This window comes from Nomascus leucogenys, chromosome 19 (genome assembly GCF_006542625.1).
Source record: "Nomascus leucogenys isolate Asia chromosome 19, Asia_NLE_v1, whole genome shotgun sequence".
Classification (NCBI taxonomy): Eukaryota; Metazoa; Chordata; class Mammalia; order Primates; family Hylobatidae; genus Nomascus; species Nomascus leucogenys.
In genome coordinates, this window is record NC_044399.1 from 15,387,529 (window position 1) to 15,399,105 (window position 11,577).

Consider the following 11,577-nt stretch of genomic DNA (forward strand, 5'->3'; position numbering starts at 1 on the left):
TTTTCATATGTTTATTGACAATTTGCATTTCTTATTCAGTAAATTACCTGCTCACATCCTAGAGTCATATTTCTGTCTGCCTATTTTTTTCTATTCAATTTGTGGGAGCTCTTTGTATACCTGGGATATAATCTTTGACTCATATATATATGGCAAGTATTTTCTATTACTGTTGTCATCTTTTTATCGTAGTAAAATTCTTACATCCGGCACCCCCACCCCTCCCCCACCTTTTTTTTTTTTTTTTTTTTTGCATTTGGGTTAGGCAGAGAGCTAGCTTTACTGTTTTCCAAATGAAGTCAATCGATCCCAAGGATTTTTAAATTATTTAATCAGTAAAAATGTACACATTTTGAGGGAGAAGGTGTGAAGATCCTAGGAGAAACTGTGCTCTTGTCCCCGAAGACAGACCCAGTAGATCTTTTTTTTTTTCTTTTGAGACAAGGTCTCACTCTGTCATCCAGGCTGGAGTGCAGTGGAGTGATGATGGCACACGGCAGCCTTGGTCTCCCTGGGCTCAGGTGATCTTCCTGCCTGCCTCAGCCTCCCAAGTAGCTGGGACCACAGGCACACACCCACCATGCGCAGCTAATTTTTATATTTTTTGTAGAGACGGGGTTTCACAATGTTGCCCAGGCTGGTCTCAAAATCCTGGGCTCAAGCCATCTGCCCTCCTCAGACTTTTGAAGTGCCAGGATTACAGGCGTGAGCCACCATGCCTGGCCAACCCAGCAGATCTTTAATTCACAATCTGGAAAAACCATCTAGAGGCTGTTGCTCTCCTAGCCGGTCATGGTTTGGACCCTTCTCAACGTGTGTATGTGTGTGTTGTTTCTTTGTGTGTGTGTCTTAGTTAAGAGGAGATTTGTAAACTAAAATATTCTCCTCCCTCAAAAATCGCCTTAATTATAAACCAAACGCTGTGTATAATTCTATTCTAGCAGTTGATCATTAGATTGAGGCATCCATTTCACATGTGGGTCTCCTTCCCTGGTCCACAGTGAGCTCCTTGCGGCTGCACCTTAACTTACCTCTGTTCCAAACCTACCTGGGGCTCAGACACAGTAGAAGATGGGTGCTTGTCTCAGTTCATTTTGTGTTGCTATAACCTAATAGCACAGACTGGGTAATTTACAAAGAAATGTATTTCTCATGTTTCTGGAGGCTGAGAAGTCCAATATCAAGGTGCCAGCAATTGCTGAGGGCCTTCATGGTATACCATACCCTGGCAGGAAAAAGGAAGAGAGAGCAAGAGATCAAACTCCCAGCCTCAAGCCCTTTTATAATTAACATTAATCCATTCAAAGAGTGGAGCCCTCATGACCTAAACACCTCACATTAAGTCCTGAGGCAGGAATAATACAAGGTGGCTGCAGAATAATAGAAGATTCTGGGCAGCAATTTCACATGACTAGCAAAAGGAAACTGTTGAAATGGCTGCATGGGCCATGGGCTGATAAGACCCTGAAAAACGGAATGTGGACCAAGCTGGCTAAGAGCCACTGAACCCAGCACGGCACTGGATTTGACCTAGGTTTCTCCTAGGACCTCATTATACGCTCATTAACATACTAAATCACACACCTCACTAGCATCACGACAGTTCTGAGAACACCCATATTTGGTGTAAAAATAGGTGGTGTCACAGTTCTGAGAAATATCCTCATTTTTCTAGGAATGATCATGAATATTCCGCCTCTTGGTTAAAGAAACCCGTAAAGGTAGCAGCCCCAAACCCCCTTTCATGTGAGTCTCTCGAGTACACCCACATTCCCTTTTCTTGAGTGTGTACTTTTCCCTTTGCAATAAATCCTACTTTCACTATTTTCCAACTAGTCTTTGAATTCATTCTCTTGGTGGTGTCAAGAGCCTGGACACTGGCTGGGGTTTAGGTCCCACTGGAATTTGGGGACCTCCCCTCCAACACTGTTGCACTGGGGGTTACATTTCCAACGTGTGTTTTTTTGGGGGGACACATTCAAACCATGGCAGTACTGAACAAAACCTTGGCTTTGAAACCATATGAAGATTTGTTTTGTGTGGGTTCACATAGTTGAAATATTTCAACATTTTTAAGAGGGATTTTCAGGCTTCTCTATAAGCAGACTAAGAATCAGCATTAGCATGTTTTCTCCATGTACAAAGTCTTTTATCTTTCTACTTACAAATGAAGGTAACCAATAAATATTTGTTGAATTTTATCATTCTGTTAACCTTCAGATTCAGACTTGTCAGTAATTACCGGCTTGCATTAAAAGCAGGAGATTAGAGATTGAGGTCCAGGAAGTATAAATGATTTGCTCAAAGGCATGTAGAGTAACCAGGTCTCCTGTCCCTCTGTCCCCCTTTTCTGCTACACCTTGTCCCTCGACAAAGGGTGAATGACCTAGTGATGATCATTCATCTGATGAGAAAGGACAAAGGTAGGACTTTGAATTGCAGCAACTGAACCCATCCTGGCCTATTTTCACAGTCCTGCCACAGAAGATCTGGCCACCTTAGAAGGACTCATTCGGTGATCTTGGTCTTGAACAATACCATGAGTACTTACTATATACAAGTACGCTGCTGTGCCATGAGGATCCCCTCTGGAGCAAAACTGACCCAAGTCACAGGTTAGTGAGGGAGACTGAGCCCGTCTTCCACAGTGTCACGGAAGTGAGCACTAAACAAATAAATACTCCCAGGCATACATCATTACAAATGGAGGTGAGTGCTGGACAGGAAAGGACAGGACGCTAGGCGAGAATTCAGCAGGAGGGCTTGGTGGCGATTACGGGGCTAGGGAAAAGCAGAAGTGGGGCTGTAAAAGGCTTTTGCAAAGGTGAAGGCTTTTACATTTGTGAGGGAAATAACAATAATAAAGGTGCTTGGAAGGGCAGCTCATCCGCATTCATGGGCCTCTTCCTAGAACTCTGGGACTCTTTCTCCCTAGAGCCCTGTAGGCATCCAGGGCCAGGGCTGGAAAGGCCTTCACAAATGCTAATCTGTGAGCATTTTATGGGTTGCCCCCTGACCCTCAGCATCCTCCTCCTTAACTAGATCCAATGGTGAGTTGAAGAGGTGGGGGCGATGGAGAATGCCATTTCCAGTTTGGAGAAAAAAGTAGGGGGAGGTGGGGAAGCCTTCCCACCCCAATCCCAGGGCCAGGTTCCCCTCTCTCCAAACGAGCCTAAGGAATGTTTTTCAAGGCAAAATCCCACCTCACTGTGTATTTGGTTGTGAAGGGGGCTGTCCAGGAGACCAGGGTTGTTTTTGGAGAGTTTGGAGGGCAGGGGTAATAATGTCTGATCCCCTGCAAACAAATACACCTGTAAGAAAAGCTAGACCAGAGTGAAGTACAGTCAGGATTTCATGGTGGCGGGAAGGGAGGGGGCCCATGCTGCTGCTGGACAGAGGGGTGCTATTTTCCCCGGAAGAATATCATGTCGTGGTCATCATAATAATAATAGCTGACACAACTATTATGGGCTGGGGACTTATAAGAGCTTTCATAACTCTCAGGTAGGAGGCACCACGAACTCCATTTCACAATTGAGGAAACTGAGGCACAAAGAAACGAATTAGTGACAGCAGCTTTCCTTTTTCCCTTCAACAGTTTGGAATCAAGCTTTTTGAGCCGAGGTTGGGTCTCAGGAGGTGTGGACAGCACTTCCATCTCGGTAAATCAGATTCGCCTGCCCATAATTGGGGAGAATGGTGGCTTTGAAAAGGTTAACTTGGGAGCCCTGGGGACGGCTGCAGGGAACGTACGCCCATTCCCCCTCGGAAGCAGAGCCAGGCCGCCTCCCCCTCCGCAGTGGTGAGGACGCGTGGACAGTCCCGCGGGGGCGGCGGAAGACTTGCAGAGTGGCCGCACTCCAGGTCCGCGCCGAGGCCGGGCAGCTCCGCTTTCTGCTCAGTCTCCGCGAGGTGTCGCCTTCGGCCGAAGAAACCACCGCGGCGCCACCCTCGTAGCTCGCACTTATTTATTTATTTATTTTCAAACAAGGGGGGCGCCCCTCTCCTTTCAATTTGAAACTAGAAACATCCAGAGGTCTTGTTCCTAAGGGGGCGCGTCCCCTCCCTGCTATTTTGCACCTTCGGACTAGCCTTCTTTCGGAATTACGCAGGAGCAACCTCCCTGCATGCAAGGCCTTGCTCAACGTTGGCCTCGCGCTCAGCTGCACAACAGGCAGTCGAAGCGGGGGCTGGGTTAGAAGCATCGGTCTCCCCTCCCCAACACACACCCCCGGAGCCCTCCGTAATTTTTTTTTTTCTTTTAATGACAAGCAATTGCCAGGCCCGCAGGGTGGGTGCTGCATTGCACCGCTCGGCGCGCAGCTGGTTCTCAGAGTGCAGCCGGTGCAAGCCCGGGGGTCCAAAAGAGCGGGAGGAGCATACCCCGGGCTTCCCAGCTTTGCAGCCTTCTCTCTGCAAAGAAAAGCAAGTGGCTTTTGGCGCGAAAGCCTTGGCGCCTCCCCTGATTTTTATGGAAATCAGGAGGGCGGGGTAAAGCCGCTTTCCTCTCCTTTCTCCCTCCCCCTTGTCTGCGCCACAGCCCCCTTCTCTCCCCGCCCCCCGGGTGTGTCAGATTTTTCAGTTAATAATATCCCCCGAGCTTCAAAGCGCAGGCAGTGACAGTCATCTGTCTGGACGCGCTGGGTGGATGCGGGGGGCTCCTGGGAACTGTGTTGGAGCCGAGCAAGCGCTAGCCAGGCGCAAGCGCGCACAGACTGTAGCCATCCGAGGACACCCCCGCCCCCCCGGCCCACCCGGAGACACCCGCGCAGAATCGCCTCCGGATCCCCTGCAGTCGGCGGGAGGTAAGGAGCAGGGCTTGCAAACCGCCCGGCGCCCAGGGAGCGACGAGCGCCGGGGCAAGGCAAGCCCTGGACGGGATTGCGACGTGCGCACCGGGCGCCCGAATATGCCCGGGGGACTGTTTCTGCTTCCGAAACAAAACCATCTCTGGGTTTTCCCAGAAAAGCCAGTTCCAGCCCCGAAGGCATCCTGGCTAGAGGAGGCCCGCCCTAATCCTTTTGCAGCCCTTACCGGGGGGAGTAATGGCTTCTGCGAAAAGAAATTCCCCCTGCTCTAGAAGATCTGTCTGTGTTTCAGCGGTCGGAGAACCGGTGCGTCCCCACCACAGGCTGGGGTTCTTCTCCAAAGGGTGCCCCTGGAGGAAGAAGAGGGGGGTTAGGCAGGGCGAGGCCGCCGCGGTCGTAATCTGGGTCACGGCTGCTCCAGCTCGGAGGAGAGGCGTCTCTCCCGGCGACCCTCCTCGCGCGGGCGCCCCTGCCATTCCCGGGAACAGGGGCTCAGCCTCCCCCTCCCTGGAAGAGGACGTTGTTGGGGGTTTGGAAGAGCAGGGGTGGGCTTAGAGAGCTTCCAAATAAGCTATTGGCAGGAGTATTCCTGCAGCGGGTGAATGCCGAGGGGCGTTTGCTTAAATTTGGGGAGGGGAAGGATTTGTGGATATGGGTGTCTGTTGTTGGTCTCCGTCTAGAGAAAGGCTTTTTTTTATTTGCAAAGTTTTCTAAATCCCCTGCTATCATTTGCACTCCTGAGGTTGCATTTTTACAAAGGGGGTAGAAGGTACTCCAAATACCATAGCCGGTAGCTGGGTCGGAGAGCCCGGGGCTTCCCCTGAGCAGCCGGCCCCACACCGCTGCGAGTGCGGTTGTCTGCGTGCTGGTGAGAGCTAGAATTCTGCAGCCAGGAACAGCCCCCTCCCCCAGGCAGTGCCTTGTGTGAATGAAATGGCAGTTTCCAAAGTTGCGGAGCCACGCCACCACCCCCTGCATCTGCATGCCCCCTCCCACCCCCTGTCGTAGACAGCTTGTACACAAAAGGAGGGAGGGAGCGAGAGGCACAACTTCCTCCACCTTCGGGAGCAGTGGGCAGAGTGGGGGACTTGGAGGGAAGATTGGGGAACCTGGTTAGAGGGGGCGCCCATTGCCTATCCCCTTGGTCTGCTCCGTTTGCCCACCCTCTCCGGTGTGTCTGTCGGTTGCAGTGTTGGAGGTCGGCGCCGGCCCCCGCCTTCCGCGCCCCCCACGGGAAGGAAGCACCCCCGGTATTAAAACCAGCGGGGCGGAAAGAAGCCCTCAGTCGCCGGCCGGGAGGCGAGCCGATGCCGAGCTGCTCCGCGTCCACCATGCCGGGCATGATTTGCAAGAACCCAGACCTCGAGTTTGACTCGCTGCAGCCCTGCTTCTACCCGGACGAAGACGACTTCTACTTCGGCGGCCCCGACTCGACCCCCCCGGGGGAGGACATCTGGAAGAAGTTTGAGCTGCTGCCCACGCCCCCGCTGTCGCCCAGCCGTGGCTTCGCGGAGCACAGCTCCGAGCCCCCGAGCTGGGTCACGGAGATGCTGCTTGAGAACGAGCTGTGGGGCAGCCCGGCCGAGGAGGACGCGTTCGGCCTGGGGGGACTGGGTGGCCTCACCCCCAATCCGGTCATCCTCCAGGACTGCATGTGGAGCGGCTTCTCCGCCCGCGAGAAGCTGGAGCGCGCCGTGAGCGAGAAGCTGCAGCACGGCCGCGGGCCGCCGACCGCCGGTTCCACCGCCCAGTCCCCGGGAGCCGGCGCCGCCAGCCCTGCGGGTCGCGGGCACGGCGGGGCTGCGGGAGCCGGCCGCGCCGGGGCCGCCCTGCCCGCCGAGCTCGCCCACCCGGCCGCCGAGTGCGTGGATCCCGCCGTGGTCTTCCCCTTTCCCGTCAACAAGCGCGAGCCAGCGCCCGTGCCCGCAGCCCCGGCCAGTGCCCCGGCTGCGGGCCCTGCGGTCGCCTCGGGGGCGGGTATCGCCGCCCCAGCCGGGGCCCCAGGGGCCGCCCCTCCGCGCCCAGGCGGCCGTCAGACCAGCGGCGGCGACCACAAGGCCCTCAGTACCTCCGGAGAGGACACCCTGAGCGATTCAGGTAAAGACCGAACTCGGGTCCGGCTGCCTCCCTGGGGCACTGGACCCCGGGTCGCGTCCCCTTTGTTAGTGCTCGTATGTCTTGGCCTGGGGAGCATTTTGGAGGCAGTGCTGGGGGCACAGAGGTCCTGTTTCCCCCAAGTCTCTCCTCGGGGTTAAGAGAAGGGGCTGAGAAGTCCGCTGCAAAAGGGGTGTTCTCCAATTCTTGCCTTCACTAAAGTTCCTTCCATCCTCTCTCGGGGAGCCCTCCTCTAGGCCATCACGGGCCCTCACCTCGTCCCCCACCTCTCTTTTGCGGCACAGTCTGAGGAATAAAATTGGAGAAAGTTGGTGGCTAAACCGGGTGGGGGTTTAGGGGGTTGCTGGGTGCATTGCCTGGACAGAAACCTGTTAGCGCAGGGGTGAAAGGGACTCTCCGGCCCAGGTCAGGGGAGAGAAATACATCCCGAGAAGATACAAGGGCTGTGCAAAGCCCTATTTAAGGCGCAGGAGCTTATAGGAAGGTTGCACAGATGGCTAGAGCCGGTTTTCTTTTCTTTTTTTCTTTTTTTTTTTTTTCAAATGTCGGTACCTTTCCCTTCCCCCATCCTCGGTGGGTGGTGGGCTATTTGCTCCTGGTGCGTGGCCAGCAGGCGGCGATATGCGAGGCCAGCAGGCGGGCCCGGGATCTGAAAGGCTGGGGGTGGCGGGGGCACCCTCCCTCCCTCCATTCAGCAGCTGGCTGCAAGTGCAACAGCAGTTGTGTACATTCTCAAGGGGCCTCCTCTTTCCAGTGTGCAGTGAAAACTGGCTCCAGTTTTGTCTTCCAGCCTGAATTCCAGGCCCAATTTGAGATGTTGAGTTGTATCTGTAACCCAGTGCCCTTGAAGGTGAGGGCAGGCACTCAGCAGCCTCTCCAGGAATGCTCGCATCCTGGGAGGATTCACTGATTAGTTCTATTGTGTGCATTTGTCTGTGTCTTAAGCTGACGGGAAGAGTTAAAACCAAGCCTTTCCCTGGGGGTCTGGATGAACAGAACTCAACCCAAAGAGTGGCATTGCCTTGTCCTTGGATCAGGGAGCTGGGAACCCCCCTTGGACTTTGAAAACCAGTGTTTTCAGAATGCAGGTAGATAACAAGCCTAAATTTACTTCTGGGCTGAGGAGAGATCTTTGAGGCTCCTGGAAGGAAACTTGGTGATAAGCCTCCAGTTTGAAACGGCTCTGTCCCTTTAATGTCTGTGCCTTGACAGCTTTCGGTGAGGAAGCACTTCCTTCCAACAGCTGTCTTCTTGGCAGAAAACCAAAACATTGGCTTAAAGGGACCCACAGACTGGAACAGCCTCACATTTCGGCTTTAGAACAAATCCCACAATTGTTCAGCTTTCCGGTCCCCTTCAGATCAAGCAGAAGATATGTTTTGATTTTCATGCTTGTATTTTAAACAATAATTTTCTACCCCAGCGTGGTAGTCAATGAGGAGAGAGGGGAAGAATGCGCACATGATGCTACACGTTTTTGTTGTTGCTGTTATTATTGGTGGCTTTGAGGAGAGCTGCTCCCATTTGGGGGTTTATACCAACTGTGGATTATGGCTTTGTAGTTAAGATTTGATCTTTGTTAAATGAAAAACTGCCTATTGTATAAAACTCAGGTTTGTGGACGAAAAGTTGTTTTTTTTCTTCAGTTAATTAAATTGTTCCTCATGTTTGTTTAAAGACTTAAAATCAAACAACCATGTGTAAACTGCTAAATGAGGCTCCTAAAATGAGAGGCCTCAACTCATTAAGTGTGGAGCTAGAAATGTAAATAAGTCCACAGGGCAGACTGGTGATTATGATAAAAGCTACCATTTACTGAGCATCTGTCTACTAGGCTCAGCTCTATGCTAAGTCTACATATTATCTGTCAAAGTGGTGTCATCCCCATTTAATGGCTGAGGAAACAGGCTTAGAAAGGCCGGGTAACTTGACCAGGGTCATGCAACTAGACTGCGGTGGAGCCAGGATTCTGTCTGACCCTGAAGGCCAAGTTCTTTATATTTATTTCTACCACCTGCTAAAGTCTTGAATGGAGACTGAAAGCACAGTTGGGGTATGGGGAAGAAAAATATATATACGTACATATATGTATATGTATGTATGCATGGGGGTTTTTTTTGTTTTGTTTTGTTTTTGTTTTTGATATGGAGTTTTGTTGCCCAGGCTGGAGTGCAGTGGTATGATCTGGGCTCACTGCAACGTCCGCCTCCCGGGTTCAAGTCATTCTCCTGCCTCAGCCTCCCGAGTAGCTGGGATTACAGGAGCGTGCCACCACGCCCAGCAAAGTTTCGTATTTTTAGTAGAGACGGGGTTTCACCGTGTTGGCCAAGCTGATCTCGAACTCCTCATCTCAGGCGATCTGCCCGTCTCCGCTTCCCAAAGTGCTGGGATTACAGGTGTGAGTTACCACGTCCGGCCTACAGATAAGTTTAATTTAAAGAGATCTAAAACAAATACATAACTGTCCATCTATGTTGATGGACCCATAAAAATAGCAGTCTGCCAGGGTCTGCCGGAAGAGACAGATATGCACACATATTAACACGGATACATATGTGAATTTCATTCAAATGGTTCTCACGTGAGAGTAACTCGCATCTTTTTCTCAGATGATGAAGATGAGGAAGAGGAAGACGAAGAGGAGGAAATTGATGTGGTCACTGTGGAGAAGCGGCGTTCGTCCTCCAACACCAAGGCTGTCACCACATTCACCATCACCGTGCGTCCCAAGAACGCAGCCCTGGGTCCTGGGAGGGCTCAGTCCAGTGAGCTGATCCTCAAAAGATGCCTTCCCATCCACCAGCAGCACAACTATGCCGCCCCATCTCCCTACGTGGAGAGTGAGGATGCACCCCCCCAGAAGAAGATAAAGAGCGAGGCATCCCCACGTCCGCTCAAGAGTGTCATCCCCCCAAAGGCTAAGAGCTTGAGCCCCCGAAACTCTGACTCGGAGGACAGTGAGCGTCGCAGGAACCACAACATCCTGGAGCGCCAGCGCCGCAACGACCTTCGGTCCAGCTTTCTCACGCTCAGGGACCACGTGCCGGAGCTGGTAAAGAATGAGAAGGCCGCCAAGGTGGTCATTTTGAAAAAGGCCACCGAGTATGTCCACTCCCTCCAGGCCGAGGAGCACCAGCTTTTGCTGGAAAAGGAAAAATTGCAGGCAAGACAGCAGCAGTTGCTAAAGAAAATTGAACACGCTCGGACTTGCTAGACGCTTCTCAAAACTGGACAGTCACTGCCACTTTGCACATTTTGATTTTTTTTTTTTAAAACAAACATTGTGTTGACATTAAGAATGTTGGTTTACTTTCAAATTGGTCCCCTGTCGAGTTCGGCTCTGGGTGGGCAGCAGGACCACCAGTGTGGGGTTCTGCTGGGACCTTGGAGAGCCTGCATCCCAGGATGCTGGGTGACCCTGCAGCCTCCTCCACCTCACCTCCATGACAGCGGTAAAAGTTGGTGACGGTTGGGAGCCTCTGGGGCTGTTGAAGTCACCTTGTGTGTTCCAAGTTTCCAAACAACAGAAAGTCATTCCTTCTTTTTAAAATGGTGCTTAAGTTCCAGCAGATGCCACGTAAGGGGTTTGCCATTTGATACCCCTGGGGAACATTTCTGTAAATACCATTGACACATCCGCCTTTTGTATACATCCTGGGTAATGAGAGGTGGCTTTTGCGGCCAGTATTAGACTGGAAGTTCATACCTAAGTACTGTAATAATACCTCAATGTTTGAGGAGCATGTTTTGTATACAAATATATTGTTAATCTCTGTTATGTACTGTACTAATTCTTACACTGCCTGTATACTTTAGTATGACGCTGATACATAACTAAATTTGATACTTATATTTTCGTATGAAAATGAGTTGTGAAAGTTTTGAGTAGATATTACTTTATCACTTTTTGAACTAAGAAACTTTTGTAAAGAAATTTACTATATATATATATGCCTTTTTCCTAGCCTGTTTCTTCCTGTTAATGTATTTGTTCATGTTTGGTGCATAGAACTGGGTAAATGCAAAGTTCTGTGTTTAATTTCTTCAAAATGTATATATTTAGTGCTGCATCTTATAGCACTTTGAAATACCTCATGTTTATGAAAATAAATAGCTTAAAATTAAATGATGCAACTCAACCTTTTCCTTAATGGCATTATACTCTGTCCCTTAAGGAACAACCATAAATAATCCATAACTTATAGAGGGAATTTGCTTTCCATAAATAGCCCTTTTTGCACCTGTACAATCCTGGTTGGGGGGCATGAGTCATTGTCCCCACTTAAGGTGGAAGGAACTGAGTTTGGGGAAATTAAGGCAGTTCTCCAAGATTATGCAGAATAGAGATGGTATTAGTGACTATTGTGTGCATTGTAGCAATGGCACTTGATAATTTATAGAGCACTTCTGTAGACTGTGGCTCCTTAGTGGAATTAAGCTGAGACCTCAGATCAGTCCCCTTAGAAGTAAAAACAGCCACAGGGTTGTTTAACTCGCTTGTATTAGGCTTTGGTAGTATTCGTCCCATTGGCAGACAGTCTTCTATTTTAAGGTAGAGCATAGTTTGTCTCCAAGAATTCATTGTTAAAAACCTTCACTAGGATCTGTGGAGGTTCTAGGCTAAGCATGGTAAGCAGAATAAAAAGATGGAAAT

General features: G+C 50.7%; 1 protein-coding gene and 1 long non-coding RNA gene across 2 annotated transcripts; one reads left to right on the forward strand and one right to left on the reverse strand.

Annotated features, from left to right (window-relative positions):
- Positions 1-314: 314 nt before the first annotated feature.
- On the reverse strand, positions 315-5,744 carry LOC115831534. Its single transcript, XR_004027039.1, has 4 exons — positions 5,591-5,744; positions 5,035-5,158; positions 2,552-2,781; positions 315-1,225 (listed from the first exon to the last, which is right to left on the reverse strand). It is a non-coding gene; the product is annotated as an uncharacterized LOC115831534 (long non-coding RNA).
- On the forward strand, positions 4,612-11,049 carry MYCN (MYCN proto-oncogene, bHLH transcription factor). The gene is made up of 3 exons (XM_030800210.1): positions 4,612-5,114; positions 5,999-6,905; positions 9,533-11,049. The coding sequence occupies exons 1-3, from the start codon at positions 5,046-5,048 to the stop codon at positions 10,135-10,137; spliced, it is 1,581 nt and encodes a 526-aa protein (XP_030656070.1). The 5' UTR covers positions 4,612-5,045; the 3' UTR covers positions 10,138-11,049.
- Positions 11,050-11,577: the final 528 nt, after the last annotated feature.

Coding starts and splice junctions, on each gene's coding strand:
- MYCN (XM_030800210.1), top strand. CDS start 5,046: ATGGCTTCTGCGAAAAGAAATTCCCCCTGCTCTAGAAGATCTGTCTGT. Junction 5,115..5,998: donor TTTCAGCGGTCGGAGAACCG/GTGCGTCCCCAC, acceptor TGTCGGTTGCAG/TGTTGGAGGTCGGCGCCGGC. Junction 6,906..9,532: donor GGACACCCTGAGCGATTCAG/GTAAAGACCGAA, acceptor TCTTTTTCTCAG/ATGATGAAGATGAGGAAGAG.